At 41.7% G+C, this 27,470-nt stretch overlaps 1 protein-coding gene across 2 annotated transcripts in view; it reads left to right on the top strand.

Annotated features, from left to right (window-relative positions):
- The window catches only part of dmrt1 (doublesex and mab-3 related transcription factor 1), a 33,530-nt gene extending 12,950 nt beyond the window's left edge, over positions 1 to 20,580 (top strand). The window contains exon 5 of one of the 2 annotated variants that reach the window (XM_030723502.1): positions 18,350 to 20,580. In XM_030723502.1, coding sequence (XP_030579362.1) covers positions 18,350 to 18,507 — 158 coding nt within the window. In that variant the 3' untranslated portion in view covers positions 18,508 to 20,580. The remainder of the gene's footprint in view (positions 1 to 18,349) is intronic. The other variant, XM_030723503.1, reaches the window with a different exon arrangement.
- Positions 20,581 to 27,470: the final 6,890 nt, after the last annotated feature.

Genomic DNA, 27,470 nt, shown 5'->3' with positions numbered 1-27,470 from the left:
CTGTTTTACTATTTTGTCTTTTGCTTACTTCCTGTTTTACTCTGAAGGGTTGTCTTCTGTCATCTCATCCTGTCGGTGATTCCCTGAGTATTTATAGTCCTGTCTTCCTCCTGTCCTCTTTCACATGTCTGCTGGTGCTTCCTGTGTCTCAGGCCTCCTCGCTTTTCGTGTTAATTTGTTGGACTTTGCATTCAGCCCAATAAAGCACTCGATCTTTGTTACATTTTTGTTTGCCTGAGTCAGAATTTGTATCTACTTCACCCCCACACTTTAACAGAAAGCGCTCGTCTCTCTGTTAGCCCTGTGATAGAGTCTCTCACTTGTACAGCTATGCACGTTTTCTGAGGGTACTGTGATCCACAGCTGAACTAATTTCTGTGGTTCTCTGATTTACTCAGTATCTGTGTGTTTACAAGGAGCTGTGCCATCAACTGTCATATAAATGCTGCAGCGAGCAGGATAGCGAATCTCTGTGCTGGCTTCATGTACACCTGTTGCACATGCAGGTGCGTGGAGATTCAGTTTTGTGGAGCCTTAAATCAAAACTAAAGTTTCTTTTACTTAACCAACTCTGTCGGATACCCTTTGGGACAGGATAACCACTTTCTGCTTTCTACAGTGTTGTCAGCTTAGCTGCAGGCGTTTATGAAAATGCCAGAAAAACTCCAATTAATTTGATCCATTTTCTTACCCTTTCGCTCATTTCCGTTGGTGATTACATTTAAAAAAAAAAACGGGGTTGTTTTAAGGAACTAAAGATGAAGGTTGTATTGTATATTATTACTCATATATACAGGACATAGGGGGAGACCATCAATAGTACAACATAAATATCCTTCTTGTAGTGAAATGAAGCGCTGACACCACCAGCATCGCAAACCTAAAGACCCCCACATCTCCCCTTGTGTCTGTATTTGTTTATGACTTTCACCTGTCCTTTTCCTGTGAGGGTCCCACGTCAGCCCCCTGCTGTGATTCGCCATGCTCCATTACAAGATAACAGCACTCTCTGTGGGTGGTCCCACAGTTGGTGTCAGAGGAACAGGCTGCCTGAATCAGTGGCTTTCGCCTTTATTCTGGTTTATGACATCGCATAAGGAAGCATGTAATTACAGTACTTATAATTGATCCATATTTTTAAGTGTTTTTAATGAATCTGATTTTTAATGAATGATGAAGATGCAGAAAAACTGGCTGAATGCAAAAGCAACAAAAGAACCTTAAAAACTAGACAGATAATAAAGAAAACCAGATAATCTCTGCAATGCTACTGAGTTCTTCAGTTTTTCTTTAAGGTAAGAAGAGATATACTTTACTTATTGCAGTGTTTCTTTTTTTTATAGCAAAATTAATGTAAGCACAACAAACATGTAACCAACAGCTTAAATAAGTAGAATGCTATGTAGTTAAATAAACAACAGTATGACCAAAAAAATGCTTCAATAAAAACTAATCTGTAAATAACAATAATACAATAAAGGAAAATAAGTATAAATTAAAGTGTCAAGTAATAAACTGGCTTACTGAATGTAGTAAAAGCTGCACAGCAAATACCAGAAGACCTTAAAGTGGCTCAGCACAGCAGTGAGGTGTAGAGGAGCGTGCAGTGCAGGGTTGAAATAAACTGTTAGCTTGACAGTACAAAATAAGCTCTGTAGAGTTACTGCATGTGGTTTGAATGACTTCCTGTATCTGCCTTTGTTGCTGTGGAGCTGAATCGGTGTGTTAGAGAAGGAGCTGCAGAGAGTGGTCAAAATCATTCATGATGGCCGACAGATTGCTCAGTGACCTCCTGCAGCCGATCACAAAGATGGTCTTCCTGTCTACAGAGCACAGCAAAGTTCACTGCGCTGTCACAGTGCCAGAAATGTAGTTGTTGGTGCCAGTAACAGGAGACTTACACCATTCTTGATACTCTATTAGATACCAAAACAAAATGATCATCCCACGTACTTAAACATAAATGCCTTTATTAAAAAGTCATTTTAAAACGCTGACTTTCGGCCGCGTTGGCCTGCAGGACTGTTATCAGGATAACTCAAAATGTTTTGAACCAAAATTGAAGGAAGTTTGTGGAAATATTTCTACGAGGCCCAGGAACATATTATTTCATTTTCAAGGTCAACGGTCAAGGTCACCAGAAATGTTAAACTGTCTCATTGAATTTCACTGACTGTGATGAAATGTTTATAATTCACTCTTTTTCTACTTTAAATTTAAATACGATAATGCAATGTGGACTGCAAACCACAGAACATCATTATCAAACACGCATACAGTTCATATCTCGACAAATGTTTGTTTTTCTTTTTTCCATTTCAATTTTTCAGGATGCTATTAGGGTACATAAACTGAATCAAACATATCCAGACTATATATGCCGTTAACTGTTTGTGTGGCTCTCAGTTTTTAAATAAAAGTATAAAGTCATATTATACAGTTTTTAAAAGCCAATAAAATGTATTTCTGGTCTTTGATCTAGTAATTTGTGATGGAGTATGACAACATTGGGTGGTATCTATTGCAGTGTAGTATCGGCACATAGAAAATTTGAGGTGGGCGAAGTATGCACTCTACTGAGTGCACTTCTAGTTTGGTGTGTTAATATTATTGGTATCGAATGGTACCGTAAGTATTGCTGCGCTCACCACAACAAACTGATAGAAAATCTAATTTTGCTGCACATGTTGAAGGATCTCAGCTTCGTTTTTGGTGGAGAAATATTTACTTGTAAGGTAAACAGTTCAAAAATAGACACATTTTGTACCTATAAAATAAATTTACCACTGAAAGTAAGAAAATTTGTCTTTGGTCGATAATTTCTTTGTTGTAACAATGTTTCTTGGCGGTAAATCTTACACCATTGGACAGCCTATTTATTTCCCCTTAAATGGAGCCACATTTGTAAGGAACATGCATTTGTGGGTTGAGCAGCAGAGTTGAGTATGGGGGTTGTGCCCCTGAAAAACTTGCCAAATCTTCTATGCCAAACAGCTGATTCTGCTGCTGACTCTGGTTGGTGTCGTTTAATGGACTGGATTGTTCCAGAAACAAGACATACTGGCAGTTTAACACTTTACCTGTTTACCAAACAGGGGCCTCAATATCATGTGGAAGAACCGCACACAGCCACAACAGCCTGGCACCTCCTCCGCATGCTGGTCACCAGCTTGGTCACACACTGCTGTGGGATGGCATCCCAATAAATGTCTGAGAGAGAAACATTAACTTTAAACTGTATGTGGGTGTGCATGGCTAGTCCACTCGATGATTAAATTCCCGCCTTGCTGGTTAGCAACAGAAATGCTGGTTTCTGTTAGTTAAACACATTTTTTTTTACAGTGCACCAGGAACATCAAGTATTGCCTGGTTTGGATCTTCACTTGTTTTATTGTAAAATAATCAAGTCAAGACTAGAATAAAGAGAAGCCTAATGACTCGGTCTAAATGAGCATTTTGGGCCCTCCGACAGAACCAGACTCAGGCAGGGAGGATATCTGCTTCCACCAGAAAGATATGGGCTAATACTGACAGCATACACTCCAATCATTTCATTCTCATAAAAAATATTTAAAAAAGTGTCTTGAAGAGCCTAAAAGGGAGGTTTGTTTGGTGGGGAATGTTGTCCTTGGCTCAGCTTATTGTCAAGCTGCCAGGCTAACCATCTTGTGCCAGCTCAGTGCAGATCTGTGTGTGGGTGTTTGTCGTATCTCCCAACGTTGGAAGATGTGTTTCTGTAGACTGCTGTGTCCAGTACGTTGGTAGTTAGATAACTCCTCTGCTTCGGTGCAAATGTGTGTGTGCACGTCTCAGACTGTGGCCTTGTTTTGCTGAGGCTAATCCACATTTTATCAGCTGAGTATAAATTACAGTCTGGTTCAGCAAGTTTTTGGACAATGGCCACTTTTGTCATTTTGCCTCTGTGCACCACCGCAGAGTATTTGAATTCAAGCAGCCCAGAAATGTGGACTTTCAGCTTTGCTTCAAGTGTTGGATAAGCTGTTTATACAAAAATTAGTCCCCCATTTTCAGAGGCTCAAAAGTAAGTGGACACTGCCTGATAAGCAGTTTATTTATCTCATGTTAATCCATTGTACATTAAGCGAATAAAAGAGCTGGAGTTGAATTTTCATTGTGTAGTTTTTCACTGGGACTCCCAGTACAATATCCACGAGATGTTGATGCAAGTAAAGGAGGCCAGCATTAGACTGGAAAAAAAAACCCTCACATATATAAGGCTGCAGCTTATTTACTGTTTTACCTCTTTGTTGTTTTTGTGTAATATTCATGTTGCTTACAAGCAACATGAATATGGAGCTTCAGCTCATTTGGAGCTAAAATGATGAGCAGGCGAAAATGTTTCTGTCCTGTAATAATTGTCCAAATCCACAGTTCAGTTTTGAGTGACACCTCCGGGTGTGCAGTGCTGTGGTGGTTAATGCTACACCAAGAAGGTCCTGGTTCAGAATACACTGTCTGACTGTGGCTTTGTGGCCTTTCTTCTCCCTCTGGGTTCTCCGGCTTTCTCCCACAGTCCAAACACACACGTTAGGTTAACCTGTGGTTGGTCGTAGGCGTGAACATCTGTCTCTCTGTGTTAGTCCTGCAACAGACTGGCAGCCTGTCCAGGGTGTACCCGTCTCTTGCCCTGTGGCAGCTGGGATAGGCTCTAGCCCGGTATCTAACTGTGCAACATTTTGGCAGCTGCAGAGCACAAGAACCACGACCCTACCTGCTCTTATGCTGGAGTTACTGCCCTCTGTTTACTTTTTGTTTTATGAATATGTAACCTGAGAGTAAAACAGTTCAGATCCCAGAGGTCCTCATCAGGATCCAGATCTTTTTCCAAGGTCAACAATAGAATTAGGCTGCTAATGCGCAAAGAGGGTCAAGTGTTCAGTAGTTGGGGGCATTTCATTTATGGGGTCTTTTTCAATCACTGTCATCAATCTTTCCATTATTCATTTGTCTCTCAGCTGTCTCATCTCTGCGTTTCCTGTGTCACATATCGTTATCAACATCAAATGAAATAATCTTAATTTATAAAATATAGACAGTTCTACACAGCACCCATTGAAGAACAATTATTTACTGTAAAAATCTATTCATAAGTATTACCTGCTATGCTCAACAGTCACATATACATGGATATGGTTTCTGACAGACCTTTGAGCAGACGACACGTGTTCTTTGGATCATACTTGTTTCTTTAGAGGTGATGAATAACAAAAACTAGCACTGCAGATCCGATCACTTCATCATGATTGGATCATGAGTTACAAATGAATGATTGTTATTTATTATTAGTCAGTTAATCAAAAATTACCTTAAATGATTTGCTTTGTTTTGTGCAGTAACCAGAAGAGAAAAACTGCATCTGTTCATGGTTGAGAAGCTGGAAGTTTTAGTCAATAAGTAATCAATGAATTTCTAAATTTACATCCATATAGTTGCTGATTAATTTTCTTCTGTTCACATATTGATTTTTGGACTGTTGATTGAATAAAATGAGCACTTTGATGATGTCGCCTTGGTCTCTAGGAAATTATGGTTGAACATTTTTTCTATTTTAAAGACTAAAGGAATCATTTTTAACTTTTATTGCATAGAATAGGCGGTATCAGTGGTAGAGGTATAATACAGGATATAAGATAAGTTCAAGTTTGCCATTTGCTCCAGAAATCGGTTTGCTGTGACTGAACCTGCATCTCCAGATCAGTCCGTGAGGAGGAGATGACTGTGAGCTCTGAGCCCCCCCCCCCCCGTACCTGGCAGCCACACGGCACCGTGTCAGATTTATCTCCCTCCCAGGATAAGGCTAATCATTTGGCCAAATACAGAGATCCAAATAACCTTCAGGAGTGCCACGTTGTCCTTTCCCCTCCCCTCCTCGCCCCCTCCTTCTCTTCTTCCTCCACCCCTCTTCGCCCTCCCCCTTCGCAGGCCCCGCTGTCTCCGCAAAATTGCCTTCTGGAGTTAGTGAGCGGGAACAGTTAAGATTTACAAACAATGATGAAGCTTGTCATGCGTCTTTCTCCATCCGTCACGGCGGTCCGGGCGGAGCTGTGGGTAGAGCCGTCCTGGTGTTCTTCATAAAAGCCAGCTCTCTGTGAAATACGCCCCCGGCCGGCCTGTTTACTGCCCCGCGCTCGTCAGCAGCCCCGCCGCCGTAAATCGCCGAGCGGGAGGTGACAGTGCAGTCCATCAAACTCCCACCCCACTTCTCTGCCCTCCCAACATCTCACCTCACCCTACCCCCACTCCTCATCCCTGCACACACACACACACACACACACACACACACACACACACACACACACACACACACACTGTCTCTCCACAAACACCCACCCCGCTGCCTTGCTAAGATCTATCCGAGGAGGCTCAGATGAGCTGCCCAAAAAGAGTTATGGCGGTTTCAGTCTTACAGGAGACAGCGGCAAGCCGAGTCTGTCAGTGTTTACGTTCTTTCTTTTTTGTCCTTGTATAGACTTTTTCAAAATTCACAAGAGCCCAAAGTTTGCGAGCTGTCTGCACAGCAACTTTCCTTCCACCTCCTCGAACTTTTTTTTTAAACACTAGATTTATGCCACAGCTATACGTTTGTCTGTTTTTGTTATATCGGTGTCAGCACGGCCTGTACAGTAATTTAAATGCAAATCAGATTGTTGAGATATTGCAGATGTTAATCCTGCTAATCGATAGACCTGTGTAAGCCCATTAAGTTAGAAATCCATTACTATCTTTCTAGATGATATTCTATTGATTTTTCGTGCTTCAATTTCTACTGTACTGTACACCAAAGTGAGTTACTGCGTATAAAGTCTGTCGTTTCAGCCTCTCCCCTCCTCCCCGAACACCCCCACAAATAAAGTCGGAGAAACAAACGATGGAGAGATTGGTGTCAGTAACTTTCTTTGTTTCGCGTGTAAAATGGGCTTTTCCTGCTTTCAGATCAGATTTCTTCACACTCACTGTTTTCTCACATACAAAAAAAGTGAAGAAAGTCCCCTCACACTCACACACACACACACACACACACACTCTTTCTGGAGACATCAGCGGGGTCTCTCACTCATTTGGATTTATTAAACCTGAAACGAATCGGTGCCTGAAACCCAGGAGGTGACCTTTTGAAAGGAAGTGCTGTTTCATGTCATGTAGCAGCCAGAGTTCATTTCCTTGGTCGCCGACATGCTGAGAGCATCACTCACCTCAGTGCACTCTGTGTTGTTTCAGTGCCTCAAAACCACACAGTTGCCACAGGAAGCAAAAGCTTTGCATTAATTGTGACAGTTAATGCTGTCTTTACATGATTTCTGTGACACATAGGAACAAACATTGCTTCCTGGTCTGAAAGGTGAAGTCAACATGGAAACGCCTCAAACCTGTATTCTTTCCAAAGGCCACCAGGGGGCGACAGCTGTGGGTGCAAGAAGACTTCTGGTCCTGGGAAAGTCTATGGGAAAACTCCCCTCTGCCCTGAACTCTGTAAATACTTTCCTGATGAGTTTATGGGCTCAGTCGCCCGATTCAAGTAATACTGAATCAAACACTGAGTCCATTTTCCAAATTTTGGTCATTTTAGTGTCAGAAAGTGTTATCCAGGGCATGCTCATTGGCTAAGGACTTGTGGTTGACACAGTCAGGTCAACCCCTCGTTCATCACATCTGAATACAAAACAGGAAGATGGTGACTTCCACAGTGAAACAGGAAGTAGAGGGTGATGTCACGGTGCCCATCTTTTGTACTGTTACCCTCTGTGACTATAGAAGCATCTCTCACCTGCTGTCCAAGCCTTCTGTTTTTCTGCATGGCAGCCAATTAGAAGAAGTTTTGATGGAACAGAGCTAAAAGTGCTAGTTTCAGACTGAACGGAGGGGGCTGCTCCAAGGCCCAGCAGAAGATACGTGAGGACAGCGTTAGTGTATGAATATAAATATAAATCTGACAACAGTAGGCCCCCTTTTCAGGCTGTTTGACTGCACAGCGGACAAGCTTTAGGTCAAGTTTGTGTTCACAGATTAACATGAAATCGCTCATGTTCACAGTCCCATAATGAGACTGTGAACTCATTTTCAGGTTTGCTTTGTATGTGCTTTTTTTTTCTTTTAAAGTCTCACTTTAGGCTTTTCTTTTGGAGTAGAACGTTCTCCTGTCATCTGTCCAGCCCCCAGTCAGTGCCACCTCCCAGTGTAAGTGGATTACTGTACACTGCTGTACGATGACAGGATACTTTTAAATTTAGAAAAAGTTCAAGTATCTGCAAGCAGAATAACTTAAATAAGTTCACAGATATAATTTAGCTCTATAGGAGCTTTTTTCTGATATTTCCCTCAGTGTGACGTCCTTAAATCGGTTGCAGCGGCGGCTGAACTATGCACTTATTTTACAGGCAGTGGGCAGAATTTGTGTAAAATTTTGATAACCTGTCAGATTCAGTGTAATTAAATTATTCAAAAACCACGTCAGATGATAACACTGGTTTCAGTGGTCCCGCTCTGTCTCATACACCACTAGTACGAGACATGCTGACAGGCTTTATTTGAGGAGGAGGATCAGGCTCGAGTGCAGCCGCTTCAGAAACAGGAGCTACAGCGATAGAGCTAAAATGTGGAGCGGTACCATCAAGTCACCTCTAAATCTCCCAACATGTGTGAAGAAGAAAAAGGTGTTGGCTACCACGTTTTTTGAAGTAAAAAGCGGTATCATTAGCCAGTGGGCATATCGTACCCAGTGACACTTAGGTGGTTCTTTCAGAGGTCTACCTGGTTTTCTCTGTGGTTTCAGGGATGTGTGGGTCAGGTTTGATTGCTGTATGAACCTCCTCAACATTTTTGGTCAACTGGAACGTCCCCATTATGGTAAATGGTAAATGGACTAGTTCTTATATAGCGCTTTTCTACTCAGTCAGAGCACTCAAAGCACTTATACAACATGTTTTACATTCACCCATGCACTCCCATTCATACAAGCACTTCCATGTTTACTAAGCTAAGTGCTTTTAATTAGCTAACATTCACACGCATTCATAGTCCGACAGGACGGTCGGAGAGCAACTTGGGGTTAAGTATCTTGCCCAAGGATACATTGGCATGTAACCTGGAGTAGCCAGGAATCGAACCGCTGACCTTCCGATCAATAGGTGACCTGCTCTACCTACTGAGCTACAGCCACCCCAAATGAAATTGTGCCGTGTGTAGTGCTCTGATTCAAAGGGTGTATGCTTTCAGGATACCCTTGCAGTTTCTGTTTGACTTGGTTGAGTCTGTAGGTGAGAGCCGGCAGCAGAGGAAGAGCCCGCCGCCGGGGCCGTCAGGTCCTGGAGGGCGTGGCTGAATGTGTGTCCGATTGAGTTGCGGTTGCTTAGAGAAAAGTCCTGTGTGGCCTGTCAGGTTGTCTTCCACACGTCGCTGTGCTGCTAAGTGCCCTGGTAGCCCGTGGGGCCGAGGATGGGCTAAATACCGGTGTAATTGTCTGCTTGGGGCACAAGCACCGCTGTAATGTGTTGTACAACCACCATTAACACAGGCCTGGGGCTGTGGAGACATTAAATGGCCAGAGCTGTGTAGTTTATGTCCTCTTCCCCTCACTCTCTCTTTCTCTCTTTCTCACACACACACACACACACACACACACACACACACACACACACACACACACACACACACACACCACACACACACTGTCTTGCTCTGAAGGGCTTGAAAGGAAATTAAATGTTTCATCTTTAATTTTCTCTGACGTTCTGTGTCTGCAAATACGGGTCTTTGTCAGACGTCAGGTTTGTGTCTGTGGTTCAGGAACCTGTTAGTGAAGTGTTAGCGTCTCGAGCCAGTGGACCAACCTCAGAACAATTAGGCTGTGAAGTGTATCTGATCCAGAGTTATCATAGATGTGGATTTTTAGCCTTTCAGTGGAGTTTCAGTAGTTTTAGTGTAGCTTGTTTTGTGTTTTACGTTTTAGATGAGCTTTCATTAGTTACAGTGTTATAAGCACTTTCTTTTGATATGGCAGAAAATGGTAAAATTTGAGTTGAGATTGTGTTTTTCAGTCCACACATGACAGTCTCAATAAACACAATGTCCTCATTTGTTGATGAAATTAATGACATTTTTAAAAAAGACTAACAGCAAACACATTTCAGCGTCCAACACATTTCCCCTCCTGCCAGCAGGTCATAGTTTTACTGGTCCATGAAAAAGCTTTGCTGCAGGTATCAGTTCACAGCCTGCAGCAAAGCCAACAACAAATCTGCCAAGATTTTATCTGCATAAACACAACTTTTACTTACAACTCTGTACCAAATAAATGGGTGGTAGATGTAAAACAAAACACTGCTTATTTTGCTGGTTTTGTAAATGCACAATGCTGCTTCAGATTTTTGTTTTCCTGAAGTCTGTTTTTTATTTCAGTTGACTAAATGCTTGTTTCACACATTAGTTTTAGTTGCTAACGATGCTAATCTTGATGTGATCCTCCGGGCCCCTCCGGCACGTTGGTCTTAGTTTGTTTACACGTGAGCTTATTGCCTCCAAACTTTCTGAAGTTCCCTTCGTTGTTTTCCTGTCCTCTCTCATCTCGTCAGGAAGCAGGTTTGCTGCTAAAGACTGCATCGTTTAAGTCGTTAGTGTGAGTCAGAGGCCTCAGCAGAGCCGATTTACAGCTGTGTGGCAGCCGCCATAACCAGGAGACAGATATCAGATGATTTAGTTTTTCAGCAGTTTGTGCCGTGTGAATACTCAATATTTCTCAAGTCATCACGCAAAAGGAAAAAAAGAGTACAGTTATGTATACATACATAAACAGGCCTAAATGTCTGCCACCAATTTGTACAATGCTATTCATACTGTATGAGAAAATTAAAGCAGGAGACGTGTCTCAGACTGTGGCCTTGTTTTGCTGAGGCTAATCGTGCAGCGTCTTTGGGATTCACCTGTGGCAGCTGGTATTTATGTAAAGAGCAGACAAGATGTGATTTTAAATGAAGATGCATCACACTGTTAATGTAGAAATATTGTTGTATTAATCAGTTTAAAACGACTTGATTTGAACCTGCTTGGCTGCGTGGATCCACACAGCTAATCACAGACTGAGCTCACAGCTTATATCTAAATGTGATATGAATGATGTCTCCACACACGGGATGTTGTTTCCTAATACGCTGAGTTACAGTGCGTTCCCACCTAATTGCGCTCTTGCAGTCTCTTTCCTCGCATAGTTTTGAGCGTCAGCAGCGACTGACAGATGATGTGTCCGTGGCAGCGCTCTGAAACAGCTGAACGACCTGGATAAACACATTTGGCAGCTTTAGCACCCGCGAGAAGCGTCCTCCTTTCCATAGCAATATATTTCACTCTTGCTGTGTCCTTTAGTTTGGCATTTTTCTTACCCTGTCGACTCACAATGAATCTCTTGTTTAAAATGTAATGATAGAGAAGTCCTGCAAATATCGATCGGCCACCTCAGCTCATTATTGCATATCCATAACTCTTCGATGGATCATGTCAGAGCACCCAACGATAGACTGACATGCCATTTTGTGAGCCGATGGGGCACAGTAGCCGAAATGGAGATTTAGCGTAGGGACGAGGGCTGTGTCACGCCTCCGTGGCAGTCATCTTCACTGGGGACAGATTGGTTAACAATGCAGGAGCAAAGGTTCCTCTCTGCTTAATTAGCCTTTGACCCCGACAGTCTCCGTGGCCCTCGACTCAGTTCGGCTCCATAACAAACCAATAATGAGCATTTGAGTGTGTTCTGACCCTCTGTAATGGCTGCATCCCTTTGAACAGTTGTCTTAACAGCTATTTATTAGGAAGATGAGAGTGATAAATGTATTTAACTGTACACACAATAAAACAAATAGTCCTTATTCATGAAAATGCAGAAGCTGTTATTGACTCCTTAGTTCTCTGAAGATGTTTGATGTAGCTTGAAATTAGTAGTAGCTCAGGCTTTGTCACTGCCTTACTGTCAGCAGCGGTCACAGTGTGGAGCAAGCTGCAACTCCTTGGGAAAAAAGAGGCTCTGTTTCAGCAGTGCGGGGTGTGTATTTGTATGTATGTATCAGTATATTATGCCTGCATGGACGGGCCTCGGTATGGGCTGGTTGTTCTGTCAGGAGTGTATGGAATATAAAGCATCTTTGAGTCACGTGAAAAAGAGCAAAACTGAAAATAATGTACTCATGAGCTACTCCGCTCTGTTAATGTAAATACATATTTAGGTTGTAGAGTCAGTGTTTTTTTTGTTCGTGTTTATGTAGAATTATAGAAACAAATTGGAAACAGTTATATTTTTTTGAGACAAAAGCCTTCATATGTAAAGATTATTGTTGAAACTGTGCCTTAAATTGTTAAACCTGCAGGATTAAGACTCACACAGGAAAGTGAGCTAGGATCAGTGGTTTAAAGCTGAGGTGAAGGTCTGCACTGTGAACATCAGCTGAGTGTCATGAGCCTCCACTGTTCACTGCTCAGTATTTAAAGCCTGCCTGCCTGACTGCTCTTTGACTGAGTTTTCCGGGCCATTAAGTCCTGCTGCTCGTCTGATGACGAGAAGCCAGACGCCCGTGCAGGGGAGCGTCCATCCCTACAAGGGTTGTCCTCACTTGGACACACATGGGACCCTCTCAAACTGGCCAGGCACATTTTTTAAGACACAGCTCGTATCATTTTAATGGGAGCCATTTAATCCCAGGTCAACCTTGTCATGTGACAGGCAACTCTTCATTCGTAAGATTGAATTTTTGCTGCCTTGATAACGGCCTCCACTAAGTGCTGCTGGCCCTGGGCAGGAGAGCGCTTTCAGACAGTCGACTGTATCGGGTAACTTGCAGCTTGCACACTGAACAGAGTCTCCTTTGCAGTTAAAAGTTGCGAAAGCGAGAGCCTGGCTGAAGTATGAAGGCTGAGTCCTTCCTGCAGCTGCACGAGTCTGAATCCAGTCCAGCTACGTGTCACCCACCCTGTTCATCCCCTGCATTTGCCCTCAGCCTCTGCACTATATTAATATAACATAGGCTACATCTGTTACATAAAGCAGAAATGCCTTAAAAAATCCAAATCTGCTGTAAACCCACAGACTGTATATGAGAGATGGATGTAGCCTGCTGAAAAGTGAAGCCAAGATTAAATTTTATAGAATTTTTTGGGAAAGTGACATTTCTGCCTATTTGATCTGTGGCTTCAGTGCTTACTTAATACAGTGTGATATTCTTTTTGTATATTTTGGTTCCCATTAGACCCAGAAAGGTCAAACAAAGCTGGGCGTGCTTTAGGGGAATGTTTCCCTGGAGACGGTTTGATGTTAAACAGCATTAAAAATAATTATTCTACCAGGAAGTAAACACTCAAATTTCAGCAAGTTTTTTGATTGAAATATGCAAAAAAAAAAAAAACCACCACAAGAAACCCACAGACCTAAACAGGCTCACCAAGCTGCTGACATGTCTTTAGACTAGTTCTCTGATCAGAAATCAGTTTTTAGAGTGATACATTTAGCATTAATGCAATTAAAGTACTTATTAATAGCGCGACTGAATAATCACAGTACTTGTAGGTTTTGTATACACTGATAATTAATTCACAGTTAATTAACACAGTTACAGCAGTTATTTTCTGTGTTAATGAGCCGTAACATCTGCTGCATTAATGTGAAATTATCACGTCTGTAAACTGTGAATTGAATTGTGGTAATTAAGTATCTGAAATAAATACCTAAAGTCCCCTAACATCAGTACAGCTGAAGGCAGAACTGTGTGTGTGTGTGTCTGCATGCACATACAGGGTGTGTGTGTGTTTACTTAAGTGTTATCTACCCCCATGACCCTTGTGTACAGGGGATGAGTGTAGAGCATGAAACCCACAGAGCGAGCTTATCCTCGGAGGATCAGACTGAATTACCATCTCCTCTCACATCTGGGCTTTTGTTCCCTTCTTTGGCAGCAGCAGAAATGATTGTACCTTCATTCACACCCTCCTTCCCTCTCTCAACAGGACAAGTGGGAGGTTAAAAAAGCTTCCTTTTGTTAATCCACACAAAGACTGTTTAATAGTTTGGAAATCTTATACAGAATGCCGAGTGACTGAGCAAAGGGCAGAAGTTCATCCCGGAGAATGAACTCTCTTTCAGCATCACAGGCAAACCGCAGCCTCAAGTTAAACTTTGTTGGTATTCTCAGTTATTACTAGTCTGTCAGACACATAGCTGAAAGCTAAAATACTCAGGAGGCCACGGATAAATATATAGCATATAAAGTGTAGCTGCTGTGACGTCACCTGCTGGTTTCTGATGTTTTAAAGCTGAGTTTTGGCTGCAGCCCTGTTGGTTTTTTTGGCATCACAAGTTCCCACATTAAGAGCAGAGGCTGCGGTGCTAATGCTGCCAAGCTGGTTTGGTTAACAAGCTGCATCCGTAAACTCTGTGGCGACCGGAGGCCGCAGGAAGTGGACGACATTCGGTGACTTCAAGCAATGACGGGTGAGACAATCACTGGTGGGGCAAAGTGGGCGGGTACCAGCTAAACATTTCCCAATTATGATGCAGGCAGCTGAAGCAACTACCAATGAGAGCGAAGGGTATAGTTGATTGACATATGACAGAGTGGTTAATGAATCAGAGGGTTACACAGGAAACCCGTGGACCGATCCAGGAAATCTTTCCTAAGCTCCTTATTGTCTTATAGTAATATTTGTATTCCATGATTCATTTTCTAATTATTCTAATTAATCTAGCTCCTCCTGTTGTGTGTAGGTTGTTGTGTGTTTGTGTTTGTTTCTGAGCGGTTTTGTGATGTTGTAACCGGCTGCTGTAACACTTTTGGGATAAAGTATTTCTTTTTTCTGATTTAATTAGTGTCGTTAACAGGTGTTTAGTGGCTAATTGAGAGCATGGCTTTCTGCTGTTTCAGTGGCCTGACATTAATCTGTATTAAACAGGAGCGCACAGGACAGTCGGATGCAGTTGGGAACATGTGTACTACAGTGTGTCGTGATTTAACGTCCCCACTGAAACTAACACGTCCAGTTGCTTTCAGCCTTTAATTACACCATAGATTTCCTGCTGATGAACAGGCAGCGAATTAACAGTGAGAAGGCTAATTCACAGCTGCTCTCCTCCACCCGCTCGCTGCTAATGCCATACAAGGAGAGGGCTGAGGGATGGAGGGAGAAAAAAGAAAAAGAGCTGAGTGCACTTAGCTACACAAACATTAGTATTAACGATTGGGCGGCCCGTTCAGAACCGGTGACAAACTGCAGACGGGCACAAACTGGAATCTGAAACCAATCAGGAAGTTAATGAGGAGAAAAATTACTCCTCTCTTCTCCTCCCACCCCTGCTGAGGAGAAGTCACACACACACACACACACACACACACACACACACACATGCAGGTAGATTTTATATTTTTTAGCCTTTGAATTGATTAGACTCTGAGTCTCAGTTTGAGAACCAGCAAACAAATTTCTCTTATTAAAAGGTTGCTGCATGGTTAGTTTCCATATTGATGAATCAGGTCATTATTTTCTTGATTTGATTAAGAAATAAAATAAATAATAAACTGCAATTATTTCAGAGTCTTTAAACATAAATTTAAGAATTAAAAAGTAGAACATTTAGTTTTCTATTTGTATTTTTTGCATTTATACTAAAACGTTATTAAAACCATTTAAAAAATGCCAGTTACGTTTTCTTTGACTAATTGAACTCCCTAAATCTCTGTTACTGAGCATTTATTTTTATTTTTTCTGAACTTTAATTCTTATCAGTCTGACAAGTGCAAACAGTTGGTTAGTTTGTTAATATTTGATCTGTTTCTGAGTTCAGTCATTTTGACAGTTTCATTCTGCACAAAGTGACATCACTAGTTTTAAGTGTGCAGTGCAAATAAATGAGAGTAGCAGAACTGTAAGGTATGTCCATGACAGATGTTTGCAGATGATAATTTTTGGCTGTCTGAGGTCGTGCTGTGCTTGGCTCCATATTTTCGTTGCTGATCAGGCGGTTGGTACTTCTCTCAGCTTCACTCTGGGACTTTAGACACAAATGATTGTGTTGTCCTGTTAGAGGAATACTTCTGTTAGCTTTATGGACGGGGGGGTAGTTTGTTTGAGCTTTACTGACCTCCCGAATTCCTCCTGACGTGTTGTTCAGGGCTGTGAACGGCTGCTAATGCTCATGTGTTCGGCTGCTAGTGAGGGGAGGGGCTGTGGACCTACCTGTCTGCAGGTGCTGTGTGACGCTGTGCGTCAGGTGGAGACGGCTCTGTCGGTATCGATACTGTTGCAGATCTGATCCCAACACCACCCGTGCTTGTTTTCCCTGCTCCGTTTACTGATTTCTGTTATTTAAATTCTGTCTAAAGTTCAGGGAGACCTGCTGTGAAGTAAAAGCGTGATGCTTGTTAAGTTAACGAATGATCATGTAAAATGATCCTGATTATGACAGCTTGGTATAATCATGCAGTTTAAACTGCTGCTCAGTTTTATCTCAGTGTTGGTGTGTGTGCTGTAGTTTAAAGGGGGGGGGGGGGGGGGGGGGGTGCACATCGCTCTCATGCTAACTGTTAAAAATGTAATGCTTTTGATTTGTGAGCGCTGTCTTCTCTTTTTGCTCGCGGATTCAATTTGCTGTAAATCTGGAGCTTTGCTAAGAATCATTTCACTGTACCGTCATATTTATATGGGCTCTAACAGAGAGGAGGAGCATTTACTCTGCACAGCTGATGATTGCTGTCCTGCTCCGTCTGTCTCACTGTACTATTTCTATTGTCCTTCTCATTTACTTGCCTTACAGCACGGAGACATGTTTATTTTATATGTGCTCTGTGCTGTCTACCTACGCGAGGTAATATGAATTTATCATAATAATGACTTTGAGGAGTATCTGAGGAAGAGATTTGTAGCTTGATACCTGAAAGAAGTGAAAGATTTGAGGTTCATTTTTTTTTTTAATATATATAATCATATTTTACTGTCATGGGAAGCAAACGTATCCAGCAAAGCACACCAAACATTTTCTTTATCTTAATCCTGTTTGCTCATTTGTACAACGATGCTGCTGCTGCAGATGATTTCACTCGTTTTCAGTCCAGTCCTTGGACCTGACCATTTTCAGAGTTTTAAGGCATGAATCACTCAAGCACAGAAAAGGCTCCTAACTCGAGGGATGAAGCAGTGCTGTGTCTACACGTTACAGACAACTTAGCAAAAAAAATATTTTAAATTTTATCTGTGACACTTTGTTACTCGCAGCCTGTCACAAAAATACATCATTTGTTCCTATTTCTTTAGACAAATCTGTGAAAAATGGTAACACAGTTTGACAGCATAAAATGTTATTTATGGACCAACAAAGTGATTCCCAAAGAGCTGTTAACCAAAAACGTGGCATATCTCAGCATGGTGTGCAGATGGTTTCCTTAAAATTCTGAGGAAACTGAACAAGTGGACTACAAAAGCAAAATCATCTGGACTAAAAACTCTCTACAACAGATGAACAGTAACTGAAAGTCACATCCTTACGAAACAGGAAAAAATCTAGCAAAGACCTGAGAGATGCATCTGGACCTTCAGCTGCAGCCTCATCAGAAATGGTCTCAGTGGCTGACGGGAAGCCATTGGTGAGGAAGGGAGACAGGGAGGAAAGGCTGAGCTTTGCCACATTACACGAGAACTGGACTGAAAATCAGTGTCAGCAGGTCTGATGGAGAGACGAGTCCAAATCTGAACGTTTTGGTTCAAATCAGTATGTGTGGAGGAGGTCAGGAGAGGGTTACAGTAGTGAGGGTCTGCTGCCATCTGTGAGGCTCTGTCGTTGGAGATCTTGTCAAAATGAATGAAATTATGAACACAGAAAAGTACCATCAGGTTTTGATCCACCATGTAAAACCATCTGGAGAACATCTGATTGAACTTAAAAAAGTTACAGGAAAGCTTGCTGAAGAGTTCAGGCTGTGTTGAGGAATAAATGTGTTCATACCAAATATTCACTTTCAAGCTTGTTAAGTTTGTACAAACTGTCTTTGCCCTTTATACTGTTTCAGTAAGTTACCCTAGCAAAATCTAAATGAGGGGGTGATTCAAGACTTGCACTATATAATAAATATAAATGAAGCCATTTGAAAAAGTAATCCTGCATAAAATGGGCTCATCAGTTCTACCTCTTACCTCACTCACTTTAGTCCCTGTACTCACTCAGTTGTGTGATGGTAAAAACAGAGTTTTCTGATCTCTGACGTCGTTTTGTGACTAACGGTTCAGATTTGGTTACAGATGAGATCTTTAGGGATTCAGCGGCCCTCCTCAGTGGATCTCTGACTCTCCGTTTGTCTCGTTCCTGCAGCCTTCTCACCCGGCAGCATCTCCGCTGGTCACGACTCCACCATGATCTGCCGCTCCGTCGGCTCCCTGGTTAGCGCCGATGTCAAGGCCGAGTGTGAGGTCAGCAGCCAAACGGCCAGCTTCACCGTCGACTCCATGGAAGGTGGTGCGGCCAAGTAAAAGAAGAACAGGATAAGATCCTACGACAAAAGCGTTACCAGCTCAGATGATGTTCTTAAGAAAACTGTTTGATTGTTCACTCACACTTCAGTTCTTGTATTTCTAGTAGTTTTTAGCTGTTAAATCCAGTTCAGGTTAACAAATCACAACACACACTAACTGCCCAGCACAGGAAGTCCTCTGATTAACATTAATCAAAACCAAATGATTTAACTCTACAGCAGCTCTTCAGAACAGAAATAAAGTTTTTTCTTCTTTTCTCTTGATGTGAAAAAGCTGGAACGCAGTATTTCTGACTCGGGTAGCGCAGTATGATGAACTTTCCCAGCCGGTCCAACAACTGGCAGTTTATTCAAAGACGTGTGTGCACACTTTCACGTTGCAAAGCAAGAAGACTAAATTATGAATCTGGATTCCTAAATAATCACTGTGACAGCCTTTAACAGGGGGAAACTAGCTGCTGTGTACTGAGCATCCACTCTGGGACACAGAAATGGAGACTTTAACATTTGTCTGCAGTACTCAGTATCACCCATACAATGCTCAGCTCTACATCTGAAAGCACCCATGATGCTTTCACGTTAAGCTTCATGCTGTAGTTTAAAACAGCATGTAACTGTTCCACTTTTCACTTCTTCAGAAACAGCTTCACTAAACAAAAGCTTCATTTAAAAAGGAGTTTAGCCAATTTATGCAACACGTCACATATTTTATCTCAAATACTCAAAGTACTTTCTATACACAAGTTTCCTCTTTGTTACTGGCTGACACACAGTAAGCTTGTGTGTTGTGATATCTGTGTCAGCTAATTATTGGCTAATGTATCAGCTCCACTGAAACATTCATTTGCACTGTGGGGAACAAAAAGGATTTGCCCTGAAAAGTCAGCTGATTTCTAAAATGATAATAAAATGTTTAAAAAAGTTTCTGACTTAAAGTTGCCTGAAGCTCCGTCTGGGCCTCGGATATCCTCCTGAGGACGATGTCGAGGGTCAGCGGGGAAAAAAACGCAAACAGACGGGTTAGACACGAACCACGTTTCCGCTGCCGTGTTGGCGTGTGGTGAGCACCGGCTGCTTAGTTATGGCTCTGATCCACTGGCATCATCTATTCCACAGTGCTTGCATGTCTCTTGGCCGGGAGTTTAGCTGTCACCTGGGTTACTCTTTGCAACCTTTTATACACCCTGTTAGAGCCGAGACCGAGGCCGAGGCTAGGACTGAGGCTGGCAGCCACTTTAATAGTCAAAATATTATAAATATGCCACATTATGAGCTTCTGAAATCTTCAGTTTTGCTGCTTTTTTTTTTTTGTATGAGATTATAGTAAAGTAAATGTTTTGGGAAAAATAGGATCTGTGAATTAGAGGTTTTTTTTCTACAGGGAGCCCACATAACTAATCCATATATCAGATCAGTAACTGGAACATTAAATGGTGAAAAAGAGTTACTTATAGAGCGGATAAAGTAACTTAACTCATTTCTGTTCTCTTTTTAATTCATGAACTGAAGACATAGACCTGCATTGCCCACTTTTCTGTTATACACGTAAATGAAAAAGCAGCTTTTTTGCCTCTGTGAAGCTGACGGGAGCCCTCCTGTACTGCACTCTCTCCGTGTTTTATAGAGGTTCATTTCAAACGGCATGCTTCCAACGTGCTTATTTGTGTTTGTGTTTGAATAAGACAGCAACAAAAGTAATTTGGAGCTTTGGAGTTTATGTCGCTACAAGTTTTCTGGAAATAAAAACGCTGGGATGTGATGGAGTGTGAATGCGACCCTGTGCAGAGAACAACAATATAAAACAGACAAAGAAAATTACTTGTATTTTCTTTCTGCTGCACTGTGGGAACATTCATTGGATTCTGCCCCATCTGTTGTAATCAATAACGTGACCATCTTGTTTTTTTATGAAATGCACTTACTCTTAATTTCATCCACCAGTGGTTTTAGAGAGAAGAATGTGGAGTTACCTATAAGGCTTTGACATTATAAATCACCTCTTGAGACCAGATTGTACAGCAGTATCGATTGATCCTGATATATCACAGAAATTTACTGTCACTTCTGTTTTCAATTAAAGATACAATCAGTCAGATAATGACTTAATTGGATTTTACAGAAGATTGAGTTTTATCGCCCTGTGCTTTATGAGTTTAGTTAAGGAAGGCCATTTTATCACGGTTGTCAGGCTGCCGCTGCCTTGTCCTTCTGTAGCTGCTGCCCTGTGTACAGCGCAGGGGAGAAAGTGTCACAGGGTTGGTTTTCCTTGAGCTGCCGCCGCCTCCATGAATCACGCCCTCCCGTAATAGATAAAATGTGCTCGGATCCCGCTGTGACACCTCCTCGGGGAATGATGGCGGCTCGGTGCAGATGGGAAGCGTGGAAGAGGATGCTGTAAGTCCAAAGATGGAGGAGGAAAATTCAGAGTGCTGGGCTGGAATGGGCGTGCTCGGTTAATCCTGGTGACACAGCGGAAATGCAAAGATTTCTGTGACCAGGCAGTTTAAAGGTTACAGGTGTATTTTAGTGTGCAGCTGAAACAGTCCACTTCAAAGGGAACTCATTCTCTGCTCATTTCTGCCTCCGTAGTTTTATTCCTAATCTCTGCTAGAGCAGCTTTGCATGATTCACACATCAAAATACTCCTTTTATAATCTAATTCTGATTATTGGTGCAGCCCCTCAGCTCATCCAGCCTGAAACTAAAAGGCCACTTTGGCTGCTCAGTTATTTCCCAAAGAGTCACCACAGATTAGATTTGACTGTTGCAGTGTTTTATATGACCATCCACCATAGTAACAGTATTTATTTAATATGACAGAAAATAAGGAAAAAGCATAATACAATAGGTGCCCTTTAATGAATCTGCATCTATAATTAGCATCTGTATTTTCTTCTTCGCTTCCATTAACCTGAAGAGGTTCTCTTCTTCTGTGTTCCACTACAAGTCTTCTGTTTTTTCTTTTTTGGAATATATGGATAAATTAGTATAAAAATCAGTCAGCGCCGAGTGTTTATGGGCTTTGGTGCTGGGAGATTTGAACTCATGTCCGCATATTTGGTTGGATGCTGACTGTAATCCCAGTTTGGTTATAGTGAAGAGTTTTTAGAGAAGCTTCTGTGAAACCTTCAGTCAGATCATTGATTTGGATGATCAGTCTGGACAGGCACGATAAAAGCTGCGACCTGACTTTAGCAAAGTGCTGCTTCTCATGAAAAATGTGTGACATGCTGAACTGGGTTAATGCTTGTTTCAGATATTTGGATGCAGTTATAAATGAAAGCAAAATGGATTCATGAGCTGCATCTGCTCTCTGGAAAACTCTTAAGCTTCAGCTGCTCCTGAGCCTCCGGGTTCTGCATGCCTTATGGACCATTTAACTCACATTTTCATCAGCATGTAGGCAGATGGGTTTCAATTTAATTTGTAGCAAAACCAACAGTTAAATTGTTTGTGGAAAGTTTTGCCTCCAAGTCACACAGTAAAATCTGGAGATGTGTCACATTTAAAAAAAAAAAATTCACCTTTTTTTTTTCTGGACATTTTGCTCAGAATTCAAACAAAACTCCAGGAGACGTGTTACAAAACAGCAGCTCGTCTTTCTGCTTTCTCAAACATGTCTTTTTAGAGGCAGCAATGATAAAACAAATCTCAGGCTTATTCAGCATGAACAGTAATGCCAGAGGTGTAGAATAAACTTCATACAGGTACTTTCCACACTGATAAAAGTCTGTGGTGACTTACTCGACTGTCCATGGAAGAGCGGAGTGGATGGGCCACAAATTAAAGAGGAAAACACTTCATGATTAGCTTGTGCCAGTTTCTTTATTCATGCTATTCTTTCTTGCAGCATATGGAATGATATTCCACCGTCTGCCAGAGCCAACATCGAGAACAGCATCCTGCAGACTGATAATCCTTTTAACACAGGATCAGATGCAGTATTTTACATATAAACTACAGAAGTGAAAGTTTGGTGCAAAAGCAGTTTAAAGCAACAGTCACTCTGACGTCTGTCTGAGGGGGACTGTCTTCATAGCTGCTGATAGGCTAATGACTCCACTGATACCAATATTCTGCCTGTAAATCAGTGTATCCAAAGTCATTTACATGTTCCCCATTTTTTGAAGTATCCGTTTTAGTGTTAACTGTTTTTAGTACTCATGTACTGTAAATCGTGCAATAAAAGTACCCTGTAAATTACAGGTCGATGTGTATAAATCAGATTGTTGGAAGGAAGCACTGAGCCCGGTGAAAATCAGCATCGTCATTCCTTTGAGTTTGAGTCTGCCTGTGTGAGTCCACGCTTTACTTTGAAGGTTTGCTGCCCTGGGTTAATTTTACTTCCTGTCCCTGTTTTCCCTCGAATCCTCATCTGTGTTCCCCTCCCTTTTGTCCTGCCCAAATCAGCCTTCGGTGTATAAATAGCCCTGACTTCCTTTTTTGTCATACTCCCGTGCCCTGCTCTTACCCTTTGTGCCTTCTGACTCGTCATACTTTTGGATTTCTTTTTTTTTTTTTTAATCCCATTTGAACTTTGTTTAAACTGGACTTTTTTGGCTATGGAAAGCTGAGGTTTTGTTGGAATATTCTGCCTCCAGTCACCTTAAAAAATGCAGTTAATTACAGCGTGTACTTGAGCCAAGATTTCTGGACATATTAGCAGGATAGCTGTTTGAAGGACAGGTAAAGCTTTATTCATAAATGTCCGTCCTGAGAGCCAAGCACCAATAAACAGGCCAAACTGTGAGGACTGACTTTAACAGGCCTCCAGAGCTAATCTGCCATCATCATACAGCAGCTCTGCCCGATCTGAGGACACAGCAGAAGGACTCGTACTGTTAATCGTGGCCTAAACTTGGTATGAACATATTAGAAGTGGCTTGTCTGTTTTATCCCGTACGCATACTCGAGCCTTTTTTGTGACATGAAAAAGAAGTGATAGTGTTGCAAAACATGCAGTATTTAAAATTCTTAATTCAAGAAGTTTCACCCAAATTTATATTTTTAAATCCATCATTAATGAAGTAAAATGATCCAGTTTCATTTGAATCTCAGTGTAGGACCAGCGAGCTGGCATCAGCAATTCTTACAAAGGAAAACTCAAAAAAGAAAAATCCAAATTGTAAATTAATGAAATAATTGATACTATTGTTTTTCTATTTGTTTGATTGCTAATAAACCATCATGGTGCAGCTCCTCATACGTTTTGATTCAGATTAATTAGTATCAGTCGTGTTTCAGAGGCGTTACCATTTCATATAACTTTATAATAACTTTATTATAAAGTTATTACTATAAATATATTATAATAAATTTATAGTAAATGGATTTGAGTCCACTGCACTTGTTAATTTCAGTTTGTCTTCATATTATAAGCGTTTACAGATACACATATGAGCATAAATCTGCAGCGCTGCATGGGAAGTGTGATTTTTCTCAGCCAGCAGCCCTGGGAGTTACTGTGGAGGCTCAAGTTGATGACTTTGGGTTTTGGGGGCAGTATTTAACATTAACCTCTGCTTCCTGTGTAATGATGCAGTGAGATCGGGGGTTTCTCAGAGGGAATTTTCTCCCAGTGCTGCATCTCTCTCTCTCTCTCTCTTTTTTTTTTTTAGCTATTATCATCAAATTTACTTCCCTGACCAGCAGTGACAAGCTTGAGCAGCTGCATAAAGAACACCATAAAATTATTTAGCCAGCTTCAAAAATTTAACAACTTTACATGCAAATCAAATAAAAATGATCTGCCCTCCTTAATAATGATCGCCATCATATGGACTTTCCTCCAAAATTAAGATAAAACAGCAAAAAGCAATAATGTCAGTGTGAGCTGATAATATAATCAGCTCTGAAAATAAAAGACTCACTGATGCACTCTCTGCTCATAGTGCTGCTTAATTTATTCAGTATTTTACTTTTTTTTTTTTTTTTTACTGCCAACTTAAAGATTTTCTTGCAGTGGCCTTAAATAAAGGCCTTTCCTTTTTCCCTGGAAGCTGGCTGGACTGACGGCTGCCTGATGTCCTCAGTCAGCTTTCCAAAGACGTCAGATGTCCAGCTAATTCCTCTGTTGGAGCTCAGTGTCCCGCCTCCCCAGGGAAGTTTAAATCAGCGTTTCTGTGACAGGATGTGTGAGTGGCAGCAACGCCCCCAATCAGCACCTAATAAAACCCTCACTCAGCAGAGGTCAGCTCCTCCTCCTGCTCCGGAGGGGCCCTGCTGGAGGAGCGTCCTCAGCTAATGTACTCAGTGACTGTATGAAAGCATCAGGATGATTCTCTGTCATTAACAATGATTACTTGAAATAATTATTAGAACTCAACTCCAACTATAAAGCAAAAAAATATATATTTTTTTCCACATTAAGGCTGAAACAGTCAGACAAAGTGGGGCATCTGCCAAGGAGCCACTGAGCACAGTCACGCCACGCTGCGGATAACTCGAGAGCAGATTTCCAGGGCGAAGTAAAATAGTGATCTTGTGACCAGCTATACAATATACACAATTTATACTCAGTGAGCTCTAATACTGAAGTGTTCCTCATGAATATCACTAATCAATTAACCATGTCAGCTCCAGAGTGTGAGTCACACACTCACATGAGTGTATATGTAGTGCTGCACATGAACCTGAAGTTCTCCTGTGCCTGCTAACATGTAACTTTTGACGCATTAGTAACTCTTATATTCATGACGGCGTGTGATTTTATGCTCATCATGAATCATGTCATTCTTAGCTTCTAAAAATGGCTCAGAGTGAAAAAATACACAAAAGAACTCAATAAAAGGAAAAAAAACATCTAAAACTAATAAATAAAGAGCTTAATAAGTCAAATCTAACAAATAAATGCAGGTATTGTGAAGATTGTGTAGTTTTGTTAAATGATAAGTGAAAATCGGGTTTGTGGTTAAGATGAAATTACAGGAAACTTGAGGGGAAAAAACTCGTCCCAATAAAAACTCTGGGTGTGTTATTATTGTGCTGCTCTCTGACAGTTTTACCCACAAGGTTTCCCTCAGCGTCCCTGACACGCTGGTGTTAGTCAGGCTAAAGGAGAGACCCCCCAGATAGTTAGTTTTTACAGTACCCCCATTGGAGGAAGAACAAAGCACTGTGTTTTTCATGTTCTCTAAGGTCTCATATATGAGATGGATAGAGCCACACAATATAGCCAAGCTGAATGGAAGATGCTGCACCTGAATTCATCTAATTTCATAATGGAAGCTCTGATTCATCCCAACTTGAGTGTGACCGTGAGAACAGGGCTCTTCTACATATCTGAAAAAACTCAGTATAAATGCATTGATGCACTGAGGAAATACAGCACTACAGACACAGAAGTACAATAAGCTCAAATACCAGAATCTATGATTCATGTATTCATTTCCTTTTTGGATTGGAGTAACTGGGAAACACCAACCGGGGTTTGAGGGAAAGTTCCAGAGTCATGTTTGACAGTAAGAAGGTATCAGGTGCTTCAAATAAAATAATGAGGTCTAAAAGTGGAACTAAGATTATTTACAGTTCACAAGTGGTCAGATACAGTCCTATTATGGGCTGTAACATATAAGGCACAAGATGACGTGTTTCATATGGATTATAGTTCTACTTTAAACCGTCCCAGCGAGCCACAGTCTTCATGGATGACCTCTTAAAAAGTAACACTCTGAAGATATAAAAATTTGAGGAAGCTTATTTTAATTTTGGGGGGGGGGGGTCTGTCACTCCCAGGTGTTCAGGGGTCATTGTTGTGAACAGGTGTTTAAACCGAGCTCAACACAGAGAGGTCCCCGCTGGCTGATAAACCTCCAGATGATGACACTCTAAAGCAGGTCCCTCACCTTTCAGCGGCTAATTGCGTCATGACCAGTGCCGACGCTAAAGGACACCTTGTGCGTGACGTGGAGACGCAGGAGTCATCGTGGCAAAACGGCCCCGCATCCCGGCTACCTCATGATCCTGAAGCTGAATTGCATCCTAAAGCAAAACCGGCGCTAACCGTGCAGCCTGCAGTATAAACTTTTATTCCGGCCTGTGTTTTACTCTTTATCAAGGAACAACATGAATAAATTTATTATGCGTTCACCCGCAGCCTCCCACTCCCACAAATCTACTCGGCCGGCACAAACTGCAAAGCCACTAGTCACCTTGAAATTTCCTCTGCTATTTTCCAATTAAAAGCTTAATAGCCCTGGAGACGGGCTTCATGTGGGGAAGTTTACCGTGCTCTTATTCTCTGTAAGCCGCGCTGCTCGGATCCCATTATTTGCTTGAATAAACCTTTTTTACGGTCAGAAATGGGCCCCTGCTTTGTCCGGTGTTATGTTTCAATGCCCTCTATTAGTCCAGCAGAAGGGACATATCAGCATCCTCAACATAGTTCCCAAAGGGCTTTTACACATGTAGAGACCTAATCATCTAAGTTATGTACGCTGGTGTAAAAGGTGCGCGAAGCGGCGTTATTATTTTTCCCACTTAGAATTAAGACTTAAAGCCTTTTGGGCCTGCAGGAAACCCATAAATGTCCGTGCCTTTCACTGAATTAGAAACAGTTGTTTAAATATAAACGTTAGAAGTTAAACGACAAATTTAGCTTCATATATTTAAAGTGAAACACGTGGTTTGGATGTTATTTTTTTTATGATGGTATTTTCAAATTAAATGTTTGTGTCTTGCTTTTGGTGCCGGTAGAAAAGGCATTTCAGTCTTTAATGGTCCATAAAAGTTTGATTTGTTTGTCGTTTCACGTCGGGATTAGTTTTTGTCTGCACACACGGGATATGCCATAATTGAAATGCGCGCGCTTCTTTTCGTGGTCCGTTTACAGCTGTTTCCTCGCTTAAAAAGCGCGCACACGCACACACACAGATTCGGTTTGGATGTCCGTGTGCTTCGTGGATGAACTCCTGCGTCCAGTGCGTGAAGAAATGTGTGACAGCTGATATTTTGATCTCTGTG

The sequence above is a fragment of the Archocentrus centrarchus genome, unplaced genomic scaffold (assembly GCF_007364275.1).
Source record: "Archocentrus centrarchus isolate MPI-CPG fArcCen1 unplaced genomic scaffold, fArcCen1 scaffold_26_ctg1, whole genome shotgun sequence".
NCBI lineage: Eukaryota > Metazoa > Chordata > Actinopteri > Cichliformes > Cichlidae > Archocentrus > Archocentrus centrarchus.
The sequence above is the reverse complement of the archived record's forward strand: the minus strand, read 5'-3'. Positions and strand labels throughout refer to the sequence as shown.